The sequence below is a fragment of the Pongo abelii genome, chromosome 2 (assembly GCF_028885655.2).
Source record: "Pongo abelii isolate AG06213 chromosome 2, NHGRI_mPonAbe1-v2.0_pri, whole genome shotgun sequence".
In the NCBI taxonomy this organism is placed as follows: domain Eukaryota; kingdom Metazoa; phylum Chordata; class Mammalia; order Primates; family Hominidae; genus Pongo; species Pongo abelii.
This window is the reverse complement of record NC_085928.1, coordinates 127,237,975-127,258,504: the sequence shown is the minus strand read 5'-3', so window position 1 is coordinate 127,258,504 and position 20,530 is coordinate 127,237,975. Positions and strand designations below refer to the sequence as shown.

Genomic DNA, 20,530 nt, shown 5'->3' with positions numbered 1-20,530 from the left:
ATTAAAATATACCAAAAAGCCTCAAAAATTGGAGTGTGGAATTGGTCCATGAATAGACAGACCAATGGAAAACAAAACAAAAGTCCAAAACAGGCCTGAATGTAAATGGAATTTTAGCTAATAAAGGCAGCATCGCCAACCAAGGGGAGCAATGTTTAGCTCTTAATGAACAGGGAGAACCAGGCAGCAACTTAGAAAAAAGATGAAGCTGGGTCTATACTCACATAAAATACACTATAATAACCTCCAAAGGATCAGTGAACAGTTTAAATGTTTAAAAAAAAAAAAAAAAAAAGATGGTGGTGGGGCAATGAACAAAAGATAATCAGGAATATTCAACCTCAATAATTATACAAATGCAAATTAAAACCTCATTAAAAGGCCGGAAGCAGTGGCTCACACCTGTAATCCTAGAACTTTGGGAGGCTGAAGCAAGAGGATCACTAGAGTCCAGGAGTTTGAGACCAGCCTGCACAACAAAGTGAGACAGCATATCTACAAAGTATCAAAAAATTAGCTGGGGCTGGTAGTGCACACCTGTGGTCCAGGCTACATAGGAGGCTAAGGGAGGAAGTTTGCTTGAGCCCAGGAAACTGAGGCTGCAGTGAGCCATGTTCATGACATTGCCCTCCAGCCTGGGTGACAGAGCAAGACCCTGTCTCATAAAAACTCAATTAAAAACCTCATTAAAATACTTAAAATAGGAAGATATAGATACCTATTAGATTGACAAATATTCAAAAGTCTGGCAACACACAGTGTCAGTGAGGATGTAGGGAAATAGGCCCTTTCATACATCACTGTGGGAGTCCAAAACACTCCAGCTGATGGGGGGAATTCTGGTAATATCTACTAAAATCATAAATAAATTCCCCTTTGACCCAGCAATCCTATTACTGGGGATCTATTCTACAGGTACATCTGCACAAGACTAAAATGACATGTGAAATTGTCATGCATGGTTTGAAATAGCAAAAGACTGGTAACATCAGAACCCAGGAATAGAATAAATTATGGTACATCCATGCATAGAATACAACAAAGCTGTGAAAAAGAGAATAAGGAATATTTTCATGATTTCTTATGTCAGATCTCCTAGATACACTTTTATATGAAAAAAGCAAGGTACAGAACGGTATATGCAGTACACTAACTTTTGGTGAGAGAAACAAGACTACATGTTCATAGTTTCAAGTACTGAATGAAAAATGAAAAGGATAAACAAAAAACTAGTAAAAAATGGTCCACCCACAGGAGGTAAGTACGGGGGTAAGAAGGTAAAGAGGACGAGGTGGGGATACAACTTCTGTGTTTTAGTTTTTGAATCATAGCTAATCAAAAAAAATTTTATTAAAATAAAGTAAGTCACAGAAGAATAGCTCTGGATTCTTACCTGAGAAGGGACACTTTTTGGTGGTTCTATGCGTATAGAAGGATCCCACTCTCCTGGAGGTAGGACAGTTACTTGATCTAAAAATTCATCAATTCCAGATAAGAGGTCATTTCTGTCTTTTGCTTTATAAGCTACATCATGGAAAATCTAAGTGAAAAAAATATTGAGTAAAAGATTTTAAAGTTGAAAAAAAATTTCTACACATAGTAAATCCACTCTGGATATCATAAATAGCTTCACAATAAAGATAACCCCTAAACTCTTATCTCAGGCAGGTATTCAGCCCAGCCTGGGTAACAACTATAAAAGGTAATTCACTCAGTATTATCAGATGAATTAACAATAACAAACAACGAAAGAGAACAGTTACATGTTAAGACGAACAATTTTTTAAAAATAAAATTTTGCCTGGGAAATAGTAATTGATTAGAAAATAAAACACTGTAGCATGTCATTCTACTTCTATGACATTTAAATGTCATTTATCCTAAGAAAATAGTCATGGATATGCAAACAACTTTACTTAAATAATTTATTTAATGACCAATATTTACTGGCTACCTACTAACTGCTAAAACACAATTCTAAGCATTGTGGATAATGCAATGGTGACAGGGAAGGCAAGGTCCCTATACTCAAGAACCTTTTTTTCTAGGAGGAAAGACAGTGAAACACGTTATTAAATAAATAAATCATTATAGGTATTGATAGATGCTCTGATAAAAAGAAAGTAGGGTACAGAAAGGGAAACTGATGGGAAAGAACAAAGGAGCCAGGAAAATTCTCTTAAAGGAGGTAACTGACCAGGGACGGTGGCTCATGCCTGTAATTCCAGCACTTTGGGAGGCCGAGGCAGGCAATCGCCTGATGTCAGGAGTTTGAGACCAGCCTTGCCAACATGGTGACACCCCATCTCTATTAAAACTACAAAATTAGCCAGGCGTGGTGGCGCACGCCTCTAATCCCAGCTACTCAAGAGGCTGAGGCAGGAGAACTGTGCCACCACACCCAGCTAATTTTTGTATTTTTAGTAGAGATGGGGTTTCAAGAGATGGGGTTTCACCACGTTAGCCAGGCTGGTCTCAAACTCCCGACCTCAAATGATCCACCCACCTCGGCCTCCCAAAGTGCTGGGATTACAGGAGTGAGCCACTGTGCCCAGCCAAAAGTTTAAATTTAAATTTCACTCTATGATAGGAAGTCATTAATACCTTTGGACTAAGGAAATGATACATTCAAATTTGCATGTTACTGAGAGTGTAGAGAAAAATACTATACAATAAAGACTCATAAAGGCTACTTGAATCAACAAATGAAAGGCTAAGCCAGAGAAATGGCAGTAGAGATGGAAAGAATTGACAGATTAAATGCAAAACACATTGAAGAGGTAAAAAGAATCTGGTGACTGGCTGGTTGAAAGAGGACAGAAAAATGGGACAGGCGCAGTGGCTCACGCCTGTAATCCCAGCACTTTGGGAGGCCGAGGCGGGCAGATCACGAGGTCAGGAGATTGAGACCATCCTGGCCAACATGGTGAAACCCCGTCTCTACTAAAAATACAGAAAAATTAGCTGGGCATGGTGGGGTGCACCTGTAGTCCCAGCTACTCGGGAGGCTAAGGCAGGAGAATTGCAGTGAGCCGAGATTGCACCACTGCACTCCAGCCTGGCAACAGAGTGAGACTCTGTCTCAAAAAAAAAAAAAAAAGAAAAGAAAAGAAAAGAAAAAGATTAGGTCAGGTTCAGATACAGGGCATTTCAAATACCCTTGGGACACATAGCATTGATGTTTGGCAAGAATCTGATTACAAATCTCTCTTCAAAAGAAAGACAAGGTCCTGATTAGTATGTAGGTTATCGTCAAAGATCAGGACCCCATATCAGAGAAATTTACAGGAAAAAAAATGTTCTGAGGAAAACCCAGAGAAATGGTACGCTGAAATCTAGGATAAAAAAAATCCCAAAATTTCAAAAGTTCAAGAAGGTAGTCAATAACTACAAATGTTTAAAACAAAAAAAAAATTTTAAAGTACCCACTGATCTTGATATAAAGGTCTTAAAAACCTAACTGAAGGCAAATAGGAGAAGCAAATATGAGATAAAATAGTATACACAGCAAGGAAGTTTTAGAGCTTCACTATGAAAGAAAAGAGAACTGTAATCTAATATATACTATATGCTGCATAATCAGTGTCTACTTCAAAGAGACTTGGAGTATTCTGATTACCTCATCTGTCATGAGAGTGGCTATTGATCTTCCAATTTCATGGTACTGTGGTGCCTTGCCTGCTGGACCCAATAACAAAAACAAAAACCTAAGGAAATATGAAAATACAGATTTTAAAATAAACATCATACACCCACAAAGCTAGGCAATCATAAAAAAGAAACCATTCAAATATAAACAAAGAAACAACACTCAGACATCTTTTCTACTCCCCCACACCAATCACCGAAAAAAGATGGCAACTCCACCTGGACTAAAGGAAATCACAAAACTAGGAAAAGCATCCATAATTAACTTTCTACCAAATCGACCTTCTACCAAACTCCTGACCTCAGGTGATCCACCCACCTCGGCCTCCCAAAGTGCTGGAATTACAGGAGTGAGTCACTGTGCCCAGCCGATATTTATTTTATTGTACTTTTTAGTTCCAGGAAGAAAATGATTTTATGCCCTATTCATAGGAGTCTTATATTCAAAGTATTTGGTACAATGGCTGAATATTAACTATTAAAATGAGCTTTTGGCTGGGCACAGTGGCTCACGTCTGTAATCCCAATACTTTGGGAGGCCAAGACAGGCAGATCACTTAAGTAGGAGTTTGAGACCAGCTGGGACAATGGCAAAACACCGTATTTACTACAAATACAAAACTTAGCTAGGCATGGTACCGCACACCTGTGATTCAGACTACTAGGGAGGCTAAGGCGGGAAAATCGCATGAACCTGGGAGGTGGAGGTTGCAGTGAGCTGAAATTGTGCCACTGCACTCCACCCTGGATGACAAAGTGAGATTGTCTCAAAAATAAGATAAAATTAAATAAAATAAGCTTTTGTTACATAAATCAACATCCTTATTCATTCACTGGATTAAAAACTTGTAGATTTTGAAAATGCTTAGAGAATGTTACTTGGAACTAACTCTTTACCTGGTTGGAACAGGGACCTCAGTCAACCCTGTGAGGAGGACAGCAGGAGCCAGTCTCACAAATGCAATTATAGGCCTTTCCAAAAAGTCTACTTCGCCCACCAGGACGTTGGATGCCTCAGCACCCGTAGGAATTTTTCTCATGAAATTCATATCAACCTATTGACAAATAAATAATAATTAAAAATAAAGTTTCCGTGATATTTGTAAGACTAGAGAGAAACAGGAAAGAAAAACTGCTTTATAAGACTACTATTTGTTAATCAAAACTTGTGATCTAATGAATGTTTAAAATGTCAAAATTTTCACAACTATAAAGAATGGAGTAGACATACAAAAAAGCAAGCAAACATATTTGAATCAATGCTACTGTTTTAACTGTCACAATCTTTATCAGACATGAACTTGAGAAATTTTTCAATGAATACTGCACTATTCATTAAAAACTATTAAGGACAAATATGTAGTTCACAAACTAACAATGGTTCATGAAATTATACACAGTGCTAAAAAATATTCATGGTTTTATATTGCTTAACCTTAGAAAACCTTTACATTTTATGTAAAGTCCCCCTAAAAACAAACCAAAAAATAACTCTGGGCATTTCCCAGTCTTTTCATTAACTGGAAAAAAAATCATTACTTTTATTTTATTAGTAGGATTTTTGAGACAAGGTCTCACTCTATTGCCCAGGCTGGAGTGCAGTGGCAGGAACATAGCTCACTGTAAATCTCAAAATCCTGGACTTAAGCAATCCTCGCACCTTGGCCTCCCGAGTAGCTGAGACTACAGGCATGCGCCACCACGCCCAGCTAATTTTTGTTGTTTTTTTGTAGAGGTGGGGGGCTTGCTATATTGCCCAGGCTGGTCTTGAACTCCTGGCCAAGTGATTCTCTTGCCTCAGCCTCCCAAAACACAGGGATTACAGGCATGAATTACTATGCCCGGCCCCTTGTTTTTATTTAAAACAAAAATCTATAGCCCTTATTGGCACAGATATATGATAATGCTATAGTAGTAAAATTTAGTCTTCTGTGTATAATTACAAGGAAAAGGTTACACATGATATCAGATTATGTGAACTTCATTTATATGCAGTTTCACACAAGTCACTAAACAACCACTTACAGGGCTATCTATGAAAAGTAAAACCAGCACTTACAGCGGGCCTCTTGAGTCCCACACCCAGTGTGCCACAACTACAGTGCCAGGAGGCAGACTCCTGCCCAACAGGAGACAAGGAGGTATACACAAAGATAGGCCAAGTAAAAAAAAAAGTAAGACTGTGACAGAGGAACAAAAATAAACGGCAACTGCCATGCCTAGAGGAACTCTATAATGTAAATTATATTAATTTATTCATTTAGCAAAAAATAAATTGCAATTTTGTTACTAACTACTTTGCACTATCTGAAATAACATGAGCACCAGTAAAATGTGATCAGGATAGATCAGAAAAATTTAAAATACAACAGCCTTTCTGCACAGCCACTGTCCATAATGCTAGGCTTCCTATAGTTTTAGACTACAACACTCAACAAAGCTATAATGCAAACCATTTAAACTCCTTTTCTGTAAAATATATCTTGTAGACTTTTCATCAAAGAATAAAAGGCTTAAGAAATGAAATCAGCTTGACATAATTACATTTATTAAAAAGTCTTACACTGGATACAAAAATATTAAAATACCATGAGCATCCACCTATAGCAAATTAATATCACTAAAAAATTAGTGGCTAGATAGAATCAATCGTTCATAAGAAATACTCATAAAGTACATTTTACATTCAGTTATAATTTGAACTCAGTAGTCTTTTGCCCTGTTCTTTTAAATTAAGGTTTATCTATTTCAACAAAATACTCATTTACCAAAATAAAAAAATCATAGTTCACATAGGTATTTTTTTTTTAATCCATGCCTTTACCTACCCATGGGGAAGCACCAATATATTTCTCAGTGACATTCCAAAAGTACTGACACCATAAGACAGTAATTCTGGGATCGCATTACAGCCCAGGAAAGACTGAATCATTAGTGCTGTAACATCACTCCCAGAATTAACTTCTAGTGGTGGTAGCTCCAGAACAAATGACTGTAGTTCAAAAAGTACTGACGTTTTATGATATCTATGGGTAGGTATGGATGGAAATATCGTATTATTCACATATTCTTTTTCAGAATTTCTAACACTAGTAATGGTGTAAAGTTATTCAAGTACTCACAGGTTAACTGTAACCCTTCTCACAGTTGTTTACCTTAAATTAACATATCACAGACATCACATGCAGGTTTGTAAGCACCAGTCTACTAAAAAATTACTAAATCAATGTTAATAAAGCCACAAATTACTACTTATTTTCTCAGTAAGAATAATTATGAGAATTTTCAGTTAATGATAGAATTACCTTGCTGAAGTCAACAGTACTATTTTCTCTGCTTCCACCACTTCCATTACCTTTAATTTCTCCACTTTTACTATTGTCCAAGTTTCCAGGAGCAGACTGGGGAGAGGCCAAAATACCTATGTTTAAAGACAAATTCCAAATTAGTAAGGAGAAAATTCACTTTGCAACCCGACTCTGCTCACATTCTGAAAGTGATGATTTATGAATATTATAAAAGCAAATGTGCAAGGTTAAAAAAAATAAGTGCCCAGTGTTAGTAACATACCAGCAAAACTAGAACAACATTTTAAGCAATAATAAAGCTATACATTTTAATATTTAAAATAATACAATTAGAATTTACAAAAATTGTGGCCTTTTGCAAAAAGAAATAAAACGTGAGTTGGTGTGAACCACAAAAGATGGAAGACCTGAGTCTGATTACCATTAAAAATACTTAGGGAATATACTTGTAATTATCATAAACATGTGAAATGCATGGAGCTTAATGAAGCCTAGCTATACTTAGCATGCTTTCAACAATAAATTCTCTGACAAACTCTAAGTGTAACTCAGAAAAAAGCTACACTAACTAAAGGCAGGTTGAATTAACATAATCTCCCATAATCAGAAGTTTCTTCAAGACTTTTCATTTTTCTTTGGTAACATTTATGTCTATAATACCTATTGTCATTACTCCTAAGAAATCCAACTTTAAAATATAACAAGCAAGTTTTTTGCAATGAAATTGGCAGAGTAAGAGTTTTATAACCAAAGGGATCTGTGTTTAAATTATGCACTCTCTGCCACTTTGTATCTATGTGACTGTAAGAAACTCACTTCATCTCTAAGAGTCAAACTCATAAAAATAGCTTATTTGGATTAGAAATGATACTTGTTTGGATTTCAAAGGACAGACACATATTGAAGCATTAGTATATTCATTTCAAAAGTGACATTCAACACCAACATTTCACAATAATAAAATAAAAACACAGCTTAATATGAGACTAATCATTAACACTATGAATTCTAATTCTGCAAAAAAGTTAAAATTTAAAAAATTTTAAATTCAGCCGGGCGTGGTGGCTCACGCCTGTAATCCCAGCACTCTGGGAGGCCAAGGTGGGTGGATCACCTGAGGTCAGGAGTTCAAGACCAGTCTGGCCAACACGGTGAAACCCCATCTCTACCAAAAATACAAAATTAGCCGGGCATGGTGGCATGTGCCTGTAGTCTCAGCTATTTGGGAGGCTGAGGCAGGAGAATCGATTGAACCCAGGAGGCGGAGGTTGCAGTGAGCCAAGACTGCGCCATTGCACTCCAGCCTGGGCAATGAGAGAGAAACTCCGTCTTAAAAAAAAAAAAAAAAAAAAAAAAAAAAATGGGCCAGGCGCTGTGGCTCACCCCTGTAATCTCAGCACTTTGGGAGGCCAAGGCGGACGGATCACCTGAGGCCGGGAGTTCGAGACCAGCCTGACCAACATGGAGAAACACCCTCTCTACTAAAACTACAAAATTAGCCGGGCATGGTGGAGCATGCCTGTAATCCCAGCTACTCGGGAGGCTGAGGCAGGAGAATTGTTTGAACCCAGGAGGCAGAGGTTGCAGTGAGCCAAGATTGCACCATTGCACCCCAGCCTGGGCAACAAGAGCAAAACTCTGTCTCAAAAAAAAAAAAAAAAAAAATTTAAATTCAAGTACACTACACAGATTTCTACTATTAGGTTGGTGCAATTTCCTTTGCTCCAACCTAATATTAAATGCATCTCATTTTTTTCAAAACATCCAAGGTTTTCTAGTGCAAGAATATAGACTAATAATTCCTAAAACACTGAACATTATAGGAGGAAAAGGTACTGAAATACAACAGACTTTACTTTTTGTTTTAACTGTCCCATGCACAGCAACACATGGAAGTTCAGTTAAAATCTGTTTTGTGGTTAGATTCTATAAGCTCCGAAGATGTATTGGTAATCAAGTTCCAGAATTTAAAGTACATCAGATATACCTGACACATCTAAAGGAGTTTTCACTTTTGTAAAACAGAATATACTATAACCAATGAATACTGAAACTAAGTCATCTGGGTTTATGGCTTATGCTTAATGACAGAGACTGCTGTCATCGTCACTTCTCTGTAAATACCTAAACTACAATGTCGATGTGATGAAAAATCTTAATTTGCAATCTATTTAGCCATGTGCTCACTTTCCGGAAAAGTTAAACAATTCTGAAATAAAAACGATTTCCCAAGCCTCAACTCATTTCTTACAATCTTAGCTTGGCACACCAAGAAGATTCCTCTTCTTTGACCTTTGTCCCTAAACTTCCAGAAGAGTCCCTTCCTTGCTCAAGAGATAAAAAGTTAACCAGTATTTTTCAGTGACTTCCAACTACTTCCACACAAGAGAACTGAGAGTACCATTAGGCCCTGGTGGCAAATGCAGCTGAGCATTACATACTTCCAAAGGCTAAATGTATTCAACCTGTGTATATATAATCAAAAGCATACATAATGCACAGTTTTCCAGAATAGTCCTAGCTGCCAGATTTGAGGGAAAAATTGGAATGATGAGAAGACTCTACGGAAAAGTAAGGATATGCCAGCAATGAGAAGAAATAATGAAGAACTCAACATTGACAAAGTTAGCAGGTATAACCTGAAGTCACATGGCTAACCTGGTCATCTTGAAAACCTGTCCCTTTTTCAAAACTGGCACACCAGATGCATGCTGCAGTTCTTCATCATTATGATTTGTGTAGTCTTTCCCAACCTCAGCTAAACTAAAACTGTTTTCTCAATCAGTAAAGTCTCCCTGCTCCTATAATAAATTCCTAGCATTCACAATTAAATGAGCAAATCACAAAAAAATAAAGCTATCATTAGCACAAACACAGAAGGACTATATTACTTTGCTTTAAGGAAAAAAATATATGTATAAGGAAATCAAAGATATCAGCATTTTCTTTAAATTTTTCTTTAAATTTCAAATTTTAAACTTTTCATTAAAAATTTGAAAGTGAGGTAGTTACAGCAGTGGTGCCCAACCAGGAAAGATTATGACCCCCAAGGGACTTGTGACAATGTCTGGAGACATATTTGGTTGTCACAACTCGGGGGTGCTACAGGCAGCTAGCCAAGGATACTGCTAAACATCCTATAAAGCACAGGACTACTCCCCTGCCACCCAATCACCCAGCCAAGAATCATCCAGCCCAAAATGTCAATAGTGCCAAGATTGAGAACCACTGAGTTAGAAAAAGGTATTTACAAGTACTAAAAATAAATTCACTTCTTTTTTTTTTTTTTTTTTTTTTTTTTACTTTCCCTAGAGATGAGGGTCTCACTATGAATTCCTGGCCTCAAGTGATCCTCCCCTCTTGACCTTCTAAAGTGCTGAGATTACAGGCATGAGCTACCATGCCCAGCCACAAGTTTTATACATATTAATTTATACAATTTATAATTTTATACATATAACTTTTATACATATAATTATCTTCTAAAAAGTAACTAATGGGAAATACCACTTTTTTATTATAGGTATGCACAAATTATGACTCCACGACACAAAAATCCATGGTGTTAGTCGCTTGAGACATGATGATGCTGAGGCCACTTTCTTCCACTAAGACAGTACCAGACATCAAGGAAACTCCATTAGAGTTTCTAGATGCTTTAAGCACCGAAAGTAATTGAACAGAGAATAATGTATAGCTGTCCCTATTTTTCCTCAGCAATTACATACTATCTACAGTCGTCTTTTTAACTGTAATTCTTGTCTTTAGAAATTCCCTCTCTCCTCTCCATTCTAATTTCTTCTGTTCAAAAAGGCCGATAAATCTCATCACAAAAACTCATGGGAAAAAATGTATGTTGGATTCTCAGTTAATTTATCCCCTTAACACGGCCTAAGAAGCCAATGTGAACCCATCTCCCCCTTCCTTCCTATATAAAATTTATAGTTCCTAATTATTTATAACATAGAAGCTGGTAAAACAAGACATGTTCATTGTTACTGATCAATGTAATATTGGAAAAAATGAAAGGAAGTAGCTTTTAAAATCACTTTTGTTCAAGGAAAAATAGTAAATCTTGTTAGTTCTTAAGATTAGAATGCTGATTACTTCTGAATAATTACTTTTAGGGTTGATTTCCTCCTTTATGTTCAGTTACTTCATCATTAAGCTTTATCTTTTTCATGAACTGATAAAGTTCACAATGAAATACTCTACTATAGATTTTGTTGTAAGTGGACCTGAGTTCAAATCCCTGCTCTGGTTGATCTTAACATCTCCAAGTCTTTTTTCACTGAAAAACAGGAATAACACCAACCTCATCAAATCATTACAAGAATTAGAAATATGATATTTGAAAAGCACTTATCACTGTCTCTGGAACAAACTATAAAACAATGGCAGCCATACTACTATTATAACTAATGTCATAATGATTTAGCCATGAAGCTTCTATTTGTACTTCCAAAAGTATATCCTTTTTTGCAACTACAACGAGCTTTGGCTAAATGTAATTGGTGTGTTTCCATAAAGCCAATAGAAAGAGAGATTTACTTCATAATGATAGGAACACAGGGATTTCCAGTCAGAGGATTTAGGCCATCAGTTACTAGTTGTATGATGCAGGGGAAGATAACTAACTTTTCTAAGTTTCTGAAAATGGGTGTGTCCATCTAACTTACACATATTTGTATACACATTAAATAGGCTAATAACCAAGCTACCCACTGAAGTGTTGGATGTTGTCAGTATTTTGGAGAAATGTGATAATACTTATGTGATTAAAACCAATGGTTAGCATTAGTATCCATCACATTGAGGCTTAGCTGAAATAGTAAAAAAAAAGTCACTAAAATATATTTATTTTATATTAATTAGGCAAAAAGATATATGTACAAATGTACATGTAGTCAACATAAGGATAAACCAAATTTTCATACTTTATAGCCCTTAAGATGAGTTATAGGCTGGGCATGGTGGCTCACACCTGTAATCCCAGCACTTTGGGAGGCCCAGGCAGGCAGATCACGAGGTCAAAAGATCGAGACCATCCTGGCCAACATGGTGAAACCCTGTCGCTACTAAAAATACAAAAATTAGCCAGGCGTGATGGTGCATGCCTGTAGTCCCAGCTACTTGGCAGGCTGAGGCAGGAGAATCACTTGAACCCGGGAGGCGGAGGTTGCAGTGAGCCGAGATCACACCACTGTACTCCAGCCTGGTGACAAAGCGAGACTCCATCTCCAAAAAAAAAAAAAGAAAAAAAATGAGTTATAAACCTTTTCTCCACTAAAAAATAACATTTTTTTGCTAATTTGCACATAAATTTTTTTTTTCCCTAACTACAGGAACTCTGGTCCTGAAAATTTCAAGGTAAATTTGGATTAAAGATAAATAACAGCATGAAACAATGGACAACTAAAGTCTATTCCAAAACATAAATCCGAGTCTGGATATGATTCCAGGCAGTCAGTCATTAGAGAACTTCAATCTTCTCAAAGGCAAAATGAGAAAAAGAACATTTGATCCTATCTTTATATAAAAGACTAAAATGTGGCTGGGCACGGTGGCTCACGCCTGTAATCCCAGCACTTTAGGAGGCCAAGGCGGTTGGATCATTTGAGGTCAGGAGTTCAAGATTAGCCTGGCCAACATGCTGAAACCCCGTCTCTATTAAAAATACAAAAATTATCTGGGTGGTAGTGGCACGCGCCTGTAATCCGAGCTACCCAGGAGGCGGAGGTTGTAGTGAACCAAGATGGCACCACTGCACTCCAGTCTGGGCAACAGAGTAAGAACCTGTCTCTCCGCCCCACCCGCCCCCGCAAAAAAAAAAAAAAAAAAAAAAAAAAAGCCTAAAATGTACTACATTCTTTGGAGAAAAGCATTAAATAGAAAAAAAGGTATGGCTGGACCTGGTGACTCACACCTATAATCCCAGCATTTTGGGAGGCTAAGGCAGGAGGATTGCTTGAGGCCAGGAGTGCAAGACCAGCCTGGGCAACACAGCAAGATCCCGTCTCTACAAAAAAATTAGCCATATGTTGTGGCATGTGCCTGTAGTCTCAGCTACTCAGAATGCTGAGTCAGGAGGATTGCTTGATCCCAGGAGTTCAAGGCTGCAGTGAGCTATGATTGTGGCGCTGCACTCCAGCCTAGGTGACAGAGTATGACTCTATCCCTATTTAAGGCACATCACTTCATTATAATTTATTTGTATGTGTTCATTCACCTTATGAGTGAACTGCATACACACACACACACACACACACACACACACACACACACACACGCAAAACCAAGCTACAAAGGCAGGACGCAATGGCCCACACCTGTAATCTCAGCACTTTGGTAGGCCAAGGTGGGTGGATCACTTAAGCCCAGGAGTTCGAGACCAGCCTGGGCAACATGGTGAGACCTGGTCTCTACAAAACACAAAAATTAATCAGGCATGGTGACACACCCCTGAGTCCCAGTTAATTGGGAAGCTGAGGCAGGAGGATTGCTTGAGTCCAGGAGGTGGAGGTTGCAGTGAGCTGAGATCATGCCAGCCTCCAAAGCAAGACTCCGTCTCCAAAAAAAAAAAAAAAAAAAGTTCACCCAGCCTGGCCAACATGGTGAAAACATGTCTCCACAAAAAAAATACAAAAATTAGCCAGGCGTGGTGGCTCACACCTGTAGTCCCAGCTACTCAGGAGGCTGAGGCATGAGAATCACATGAACCCAGGGAGCAGAGGTTGCAGTGAGCTGAAATCACACCACTGCACTCCAGCCTGGGCAACAGAGTGAGACTCGGTCTAATAAAAATAAATAAATACATAAATAAATACAAAATAAGTTCATGGCAAATTAAAACATTATAAAAAATGTCTATGTTTTACTGAAGTGTTCAAATGCCTTGACCTTTAAATCTAAGTGAAACTTTTTAAAAGGGCTTAAATTATGTGTAGTCTTCTTTGTAGTCTTTTTGTAACTCAAATTTTTAATAATCTTACTCTTTTTTATTAGGTTAGTGTAAAAGCAATTGAGTTCTTGCCACTGAAAGTAATTTTTGCCATTGAAAGTAAAGCAAACTTTCAATGGCGAAAACCGCAATTACTTTTGCACCAACCTAACACAATATATCATAAAGAAAAAAAAACATGCAGAAGTCAAAATAAATTATAAGCATTATCTACATATGCTGCTTAAGCTATGTGCTAAAAGGCATTCCAAGTGCAAGTGACTCAGAGGCAGAAAGCACCACACATGGAAGATTTTGGATAGTTGCCTGGAGTTAAGTCAACATTTTCCTCATTCTTCTGCTCCTCGCCTTTCAGCGCTGCTTCTAAGTCTTCCTCAGGCGGATGAATTACTACTGTGGGAATATCATCACTGGCAGGTGAAACCAGTAGTTCTGGGGCCTGAAGCTGACTCTGTTGGGAACTTCTGGAGGTCAGGCGGCTGATGCTAGGGCTAGAAGGAGGACTGTTTTGAGGGGTGGGTACTGGGGTTGTACACCTTGAGCCTGCAGGGGTTCCAGCTCTTGAAGAAGGAAGAAGATGACCGAGAAGAAGAGATAAAGGTGATTCTCCTCTCAAGGAAAGGTTTGAGGCAGACAGACCTGTTCGCAAAGAGTGGCGGGAGGCTGAAAGGCCTTCCCCTGAGATAAAACAAATAAATGAAAAATGATGAAGTTCACTGCAGAAGGCAAATAGAGACATTTAAAAAAAATCAGTTTACACTATAAATTGCATACTTCAAAGGCCCAAAATTTCAAAGTCATGTTGTGATGGTTAGCATGTCAGTCGGGTTTTTACATGTTAGAAAGTCACTAAAAAGTTGCTTAAAACTATAATTAGTTCTCAGAACACATAAAAAAAAATTGTTAATGACAGATGGTGGGGGCAATATCCTGTTAGAAATTAGAATGACCAATAGCATGGCATTTTTAAAACGGACAATATCAATACAAAGTCACTGCTTAAACAATAAATAGCAAATGAAAATATGTAATACAAAATTAATATAACTCAAACCAAAAATAACCAAAACTAATAGCTTATATTTAGCGTATTTTTCCTACATTTTACCAAACAGCTACAGACAATTACCTCTTAAAGTTCATGTTAACATTAAGTAATAATTTCTAACTTAAAACTGATATTAAATATTTACAATATTAAGTCAGTAAGACACCATCTACAGGTGGTGCTGCTCTCAAGTTTTCAAAAAAGACAAATGACAGAAATTTTTTAAAAAGAGAAACACAATGTCAATTTTAAAGGATACATATTCTTGAGCTCTCTAAAAATATTAATAAATGTCCTAAAGTATGCTTTTCACTTCTGATAGGTAGCAGATACATTAAAACAAATACATATAATTTTTTATTTCACTAGCTAAGAATAAAGTACTTCTCACCAACAACAGCAATATGGCAGTAGGTCTAAAATATCTCAAAAGGTCATGCATACTTTTAATTAAACCCCTCATATTTCTACTAAGTGTATCTTAAAAGAATAACATTCTTTATGAAAAACATGCAAATACAATAATCAATTCCATATGGCCTAAGTAATCAAAGTTACGTGCTCAAGAGGTTTCAGAAATAGTTAAACTATAATCCATTAGAAAACACCATTTAAACAATAAGCTACATGCAGGAAAAACTCAAATTATAACTATATTTCAACAAAAGAACATGCTAAAATGGCATTTAAAAGAAAACAGCCAATGTCTTATGATGACCAAATTACAATTGGACAGTAGTGAGGAACAACTGCATATGAAGAGTAAAGACTGAATAGGGTCCCTCTGGATAAATGAACTTATTTCACCAAAGGAGAGAATATAAACAACAAATAAAAGACAAAAAAGAGAGTTAAAATGCGCTATATATGGCTTGTTTTTACATTGAATTTTGGTCCATAAGAGGTATTCTTTTACTCTTAAGATTGCTTAAATACACCATGGCATAATTTTAAATGGATTAAAAAGGGTTTTCATGGCCAAGTAGAAGATACAAAAGATGATTATTTTCAACTTTAGAAAAATTAGACCCTATCACCTATGCTTGCTTGTTGGTAGAACACTTAAAAGTCATACTATTATTTCAGGGATAAAAAAGATGAGCAGGCACTGTGCCCCATACTCCACTAGTCCTCACTGTAATCCTCACGAGCTTTGGGTAATAAATAGTAGCAGCTTACAGCAACTACTGGAGGCTAGAGTGACTCTCCATAAGCCACTCCAATCCTTTGCACCCGGGTTTTCCAGACTCACTGTCAGAGTTCTCAACCCTACTGATGCATTCCTCTGCTTTACACAGAAGAATAAGGAAAGGCAAAACCTCCAAGTGTCCAGCATTAGGACACCGACAGAGGTAAACGACTGCAAAAACACTGTCTTCCCACATGCCACACAACCTGTCTGTAACCTAAGAACGAGAGTGCAAAGGCAGAATATGTAGACCTGGGTCTGAGCCATTCTCAATGGATTAGAAGACACCAACTAGGTCACCCTTAGTGTAAGACTGGAACAGTCATAAAAGCCTTTCACAAGTTGTACAAATAAAGAGCCGTGAAATCAGCAAACCAATCCAAAAACGCTTGTTTATACCAGCAAATCAAGTATATTCAGGAGAAAAAAAAAATTAGGAAAAATCTAAAATAAAGATTCAAACCCAAGATTTAGAATTTCAAAAAGGTAAAATTAAAAATTATAGATCATAATTTATGCCTCTTTAATTAATTATACAAGAGGCCCTGAAAAGAAACAAAGCAGGAAGAAGTAATTCAGAGGTAGGTATAGTGAGTGTTTAAATATCCCCAAATGTTAATCGTAACATACTGGAAAGCTGTTACAGTAGAAGTGTTAGCAACAATTGGATGCCACAACTTATCTCACCATTCCTTTCAAGCAAGTGAGGGTCAGAATGTTTCTTGCCTATATCTGCAAAAGATCGAACAAGGGGAATCCGACTGGTGAATCTTTTCTCATTCTGATGATGATGTCTCTTCAGAAGAGCTTCTCTCACATTCTCTCGTATGGACTCGTCTAATTGGCCAGAGGCTATCATGTTGTCTAATACCATATCTATTCAATGAAAAAAAAAAATTACTAAACACTCAGATGACCACAACATAGGAATAAACTGTGAGTGAAACCTTATGACAAAAATTAGAACCTTAAATAGCTCTAGAAAGTTTTATTCTGTCACAAATAATCAATGCATAAATGAACATTATCCAACCAATAAAAATGAATTACAAAGACCGCCTTATTTTAATAAATACTGTTATTTATAAAGAGGCTACTATTATATACTAATAGCCTTCCTACAGCTGAAAGTGCTTCCCTGTATGAATACAATAAACTCTATTAAGCTGAATATTCAATAATACTGGCTTCCTAAGATGTAAAGGTATTTTATTGCCAAACCTCATATTCTCCCCCAAAACTGTTCCAGCAGATGAATATCAGGACCCACTCAGTCATTAACTATTCACTGAGCGTCCGCTGTGTGTCAGGAATACAGCAGTTTAACAATAACAAAACAGAGCCAAGTTTCTGCTCTCTTCGAGAGGTAGAGAAACCAACATACAAACAGATAAAACGTCATGAGGTCATAAGTTCTAGGAAGAGGAGTAAAATCAGGTTGTGAAAGGGATGTGGGGAATGGGGAAACTGATGGCAATGCCATTTTATACATTACTGAGGTGATTAAACTTTTTAATTTATAAAATATATATTAATAGTTTTAAACAGTGGTACTAACTTGGAAGAAGAGGGTCAAATTTTCAAAACTATATGGTTACTCTAAAAAAAAACCCTGGAAGGACCAGCCTAATAGGTAAACTGTTAACGTTAACACAACAGCTACAGTTTAGCAAACAAATGAACACTAGATTATACAACATATACTAAAAGTACTACATGGTATTATGTGATAATTGCAAACCAAAGTCTGAAACCCATATGTATTATACAAATTCAATATTCCCAACCTTAATTTTTCAGTTATTCATGTGAGACAAGAAAGTAAGGACTGACAATTTAAATATTTGCAGCACACAGTCAAATCTAACAGTAGGCTAAAATTGAAGTATTTCTACCCTGAGAAACTGTATTAAGTTCATGGTTCTCTTGAAGATTAAATACTACAGATTTTTTGTTTTTCCATGGGAGCAATCTACAATGGTAGTCCCACCATCAAATTCATTACCACCAAACTTAATTTTGGTTTTCATTAATTTTAGTTAGTGGACAAAAAGCTGTATTACAGCTGCCTTTTTCTACTTTCTACCTCCACATTATCCTTCAAATCTCCCCCTTTCATTTTCACTGCTCAACCTACCAGAGCTCTTTCCTTGCTTAGACTGTTCCTAGCGAATAACTGGCCTACTCGCTTCTAAACTCTTCCTAATCCAAAGCCACCCTACATTCTATTGCCAGAATGATCTTCCTGAATGTGTATTTCAAATCACACTACTCCTCAACTTAAAACCCATCAAGACCACCAAAATGCCTACCAAATAAAATCCTATTTCTTGGCTAGGCACCATGGCTCACACCTGTAAACCCAAAACTCTGGCAAGCCAAAGTGTGCAGGTCGTTTGAGTTCAGGAGTTCAAGAACAGCCTGGGCTACATGGCAAAAACCCGTCTCTACAAAAAATACAAAAATTAGCCAGGCGTGGTGGTGTATACACCTGTGGTCCCAGTTACTCCCAGCTACTCAGTAGGTTGAGGTGGGAGATCACTTGAGCCCAGGAGACGGAGACTGCAGTAAGCCGAGATCATGCCACTGCACTCCATCCAGCCTGGATGACAGTGAGAGACCCTGTGATCCCCCCCCCCAAAAAAAAATCCAATAATTCAAGGCTAGTCACAATCTAATCCCTAACTGGGTTTCCCAACATACCTCCTACCACTACTGAAGAAATCTGTATATTCACGCAGAACTGACTTTCCTGAGATTCCTGTCTATACTTCTCTAGACTTTTCTTTACTCTTCCTTAAAATACTTTTTCTCTTGTATCACCTACTCCTTGTTCCCATGTGTTCGCATTTTATGAGTAACTTGTACAATTAATGTTCTTTGTGGCTATTCCCCACATTCCCATTCCAAAAAACAAGGAAACAAAAAACTCTTTTCTGAATTTCCACAGAACAGATTCTGTATTTGCTTGTGCCACTATTCACTCTCTTGTTGATACTACACTTATGTCGGTTTAATTTAATCTCATCTGCAAATTTATCAAAGACAAAAAGTCTATCTTATTTCCTTATACTGCACTCCACAGAATAGAAGCTCAGCATATAGTTGTTAAATGAATGTCTAAAATTCCACTACATCTTACATATTTTTTAAAAGTCAGTTTATTATAACCTGCTATTTCATCTAGAGTGCTTGCTCTCATATCCAGCATGACTGTTCCATTGAGGATGCAACTCCTTAGTTCAAAAAGACTGTGCAAAGAGAGAGTTGCCACATAAGGTTTACTCCATCGGTCACCGCCATCTTCAACATCCTCTTCAAATTTCAGCCATCTGAATGCATAATATATAAAAATATTTCATAAGTAATGAAGATTCCATTTGTTCATCTTAATGTGATAAAGAAAAATTTGTTCTTTAAAAAAAAAAAAAAGAAACAAAGAAAACCACGACCAAACAAACTTTGGTTACAAACACATTTTCACAAATTAGGTTAATGGTCTACAATATCTATAGTCACAAATTTCCCTTGTAGCTCTTCTTTCTATTCTAGGTATCATAATAATAAGCCTACAAAAACAAACTATGGAATTTCAAATAGTTTCTACTTCTATTCCTCTTCTAAACTTGCAATACACAAAATTGTAGACATTAAAAACTATAATGACATAATTTCTTTAATAAAGTATAAAGGATTATTTAAGTACACAAATTTGAGAATAAAGAGAAAAATTAAAGATAGAATTTCTATCAATTAATAAGGAAATTCTCTGCTCACTGGTTTAAAGCACCAGATATCTCATACTTTCAACTTAATATTCCCATTACAAAAAGAAATCAAGTAAAGCCAATTTAAAAATGAGACTTAGGCTGGGAACAGTGGCTAACGCCTGTAATCCTAACACTATGGGATGCCTAGACGGGAGGATAACCTGAGGTCAGCAGTTCGAGACCAGCCTCGCCAACTTGGTGAAACCCCATCTCTACTAAAAATACAAAAATTAGCCGGGCGTGGTGGCGGGCGCCTGCAATGTCAGCTACTCGGGAGGCTGAGGCAGGAAAATCACTTGAACCTGGGAGGCAGAAGTTGCAGTGAGCCCAAATCCCACCATCGCATTCCAGCCTGGGAAACAAGAGCAAAACTCCATCTCAAAAAAAAAAGAGAGAGAGACTTAGCAGTATTACCTAGCAGTTTCTTTCCATTCATATTCTTCTCCATCTCTGTAACACAGTTCATCCATTTCCGTGAAGAGATCATGGGGAATATGTTCTTCATCATCATCTTCAGTACCAAGGATAAACTGAACTCTCTGGGATGGTGTATCTTTACAAAATAAGAATTTATATATACTCAAATTTTTCCTCAAGTCATTCAAA

General features: G+C 37.1%; 1 protein-coding gene across 9 annotated transcripts in view; it reads right to left on the bottom strand.

Moving 5' to 3' along the window:
- SLC4A7 (solute carrier family 4 member 7) overlaps nucleotides 1-20,530 on the bottom strand; it is a 110,846-nt gene that overhangs the window by 43,946 nt on the left and 46,370 nt on the right. For 5 of the 9 annotated variants that reach the window (XM_024244628.3, XM_054552477.2, XM_054552476.2 and 2 more), the window contains exons 4-10: nucleotides 20,339-20,477; nucleotides 19,326-19,486; nucleotides 16,842-17,030; nucleotides 6,954-7,069; nucleotides 4,546-4,703; nucleotides 3,620-3,707; nucleotides 1,394-1,540 (exon numbers count right to left, since the gene is read on the bottom strand). In XM_024244628.3, coding sequence (XP_024100396.1) covers nucleotides 1,394-1,540; nucleotides 3,620-3,707; nucleotides 4,546-4,703; nucleotides 6,954-7,069; nucleotides 16,842-17,030; nucleotides 19,326-19,486; nucleotides 20,339-20,477 — 998 coding nt within the window. Of the gene's footprint in view, nucleotides 1-1,393; nucleotides 1,541-3,619; nucleotides 3,708-4,545; nucleotides 4,704-6,953; nucleotides 7,070-14,223; nucleotides 14,596-16,841; nucleotides 17,031-19,325; nucleotides 19,487-20,338; nucleotides 20,478-20,530 lie in introns of all 9 variants that reach the window. The other 4 variants (XM_063722159.1, XM_024244629.3, XM_024244630.3 and 1 more) reach the window with 3 other exon arrangements.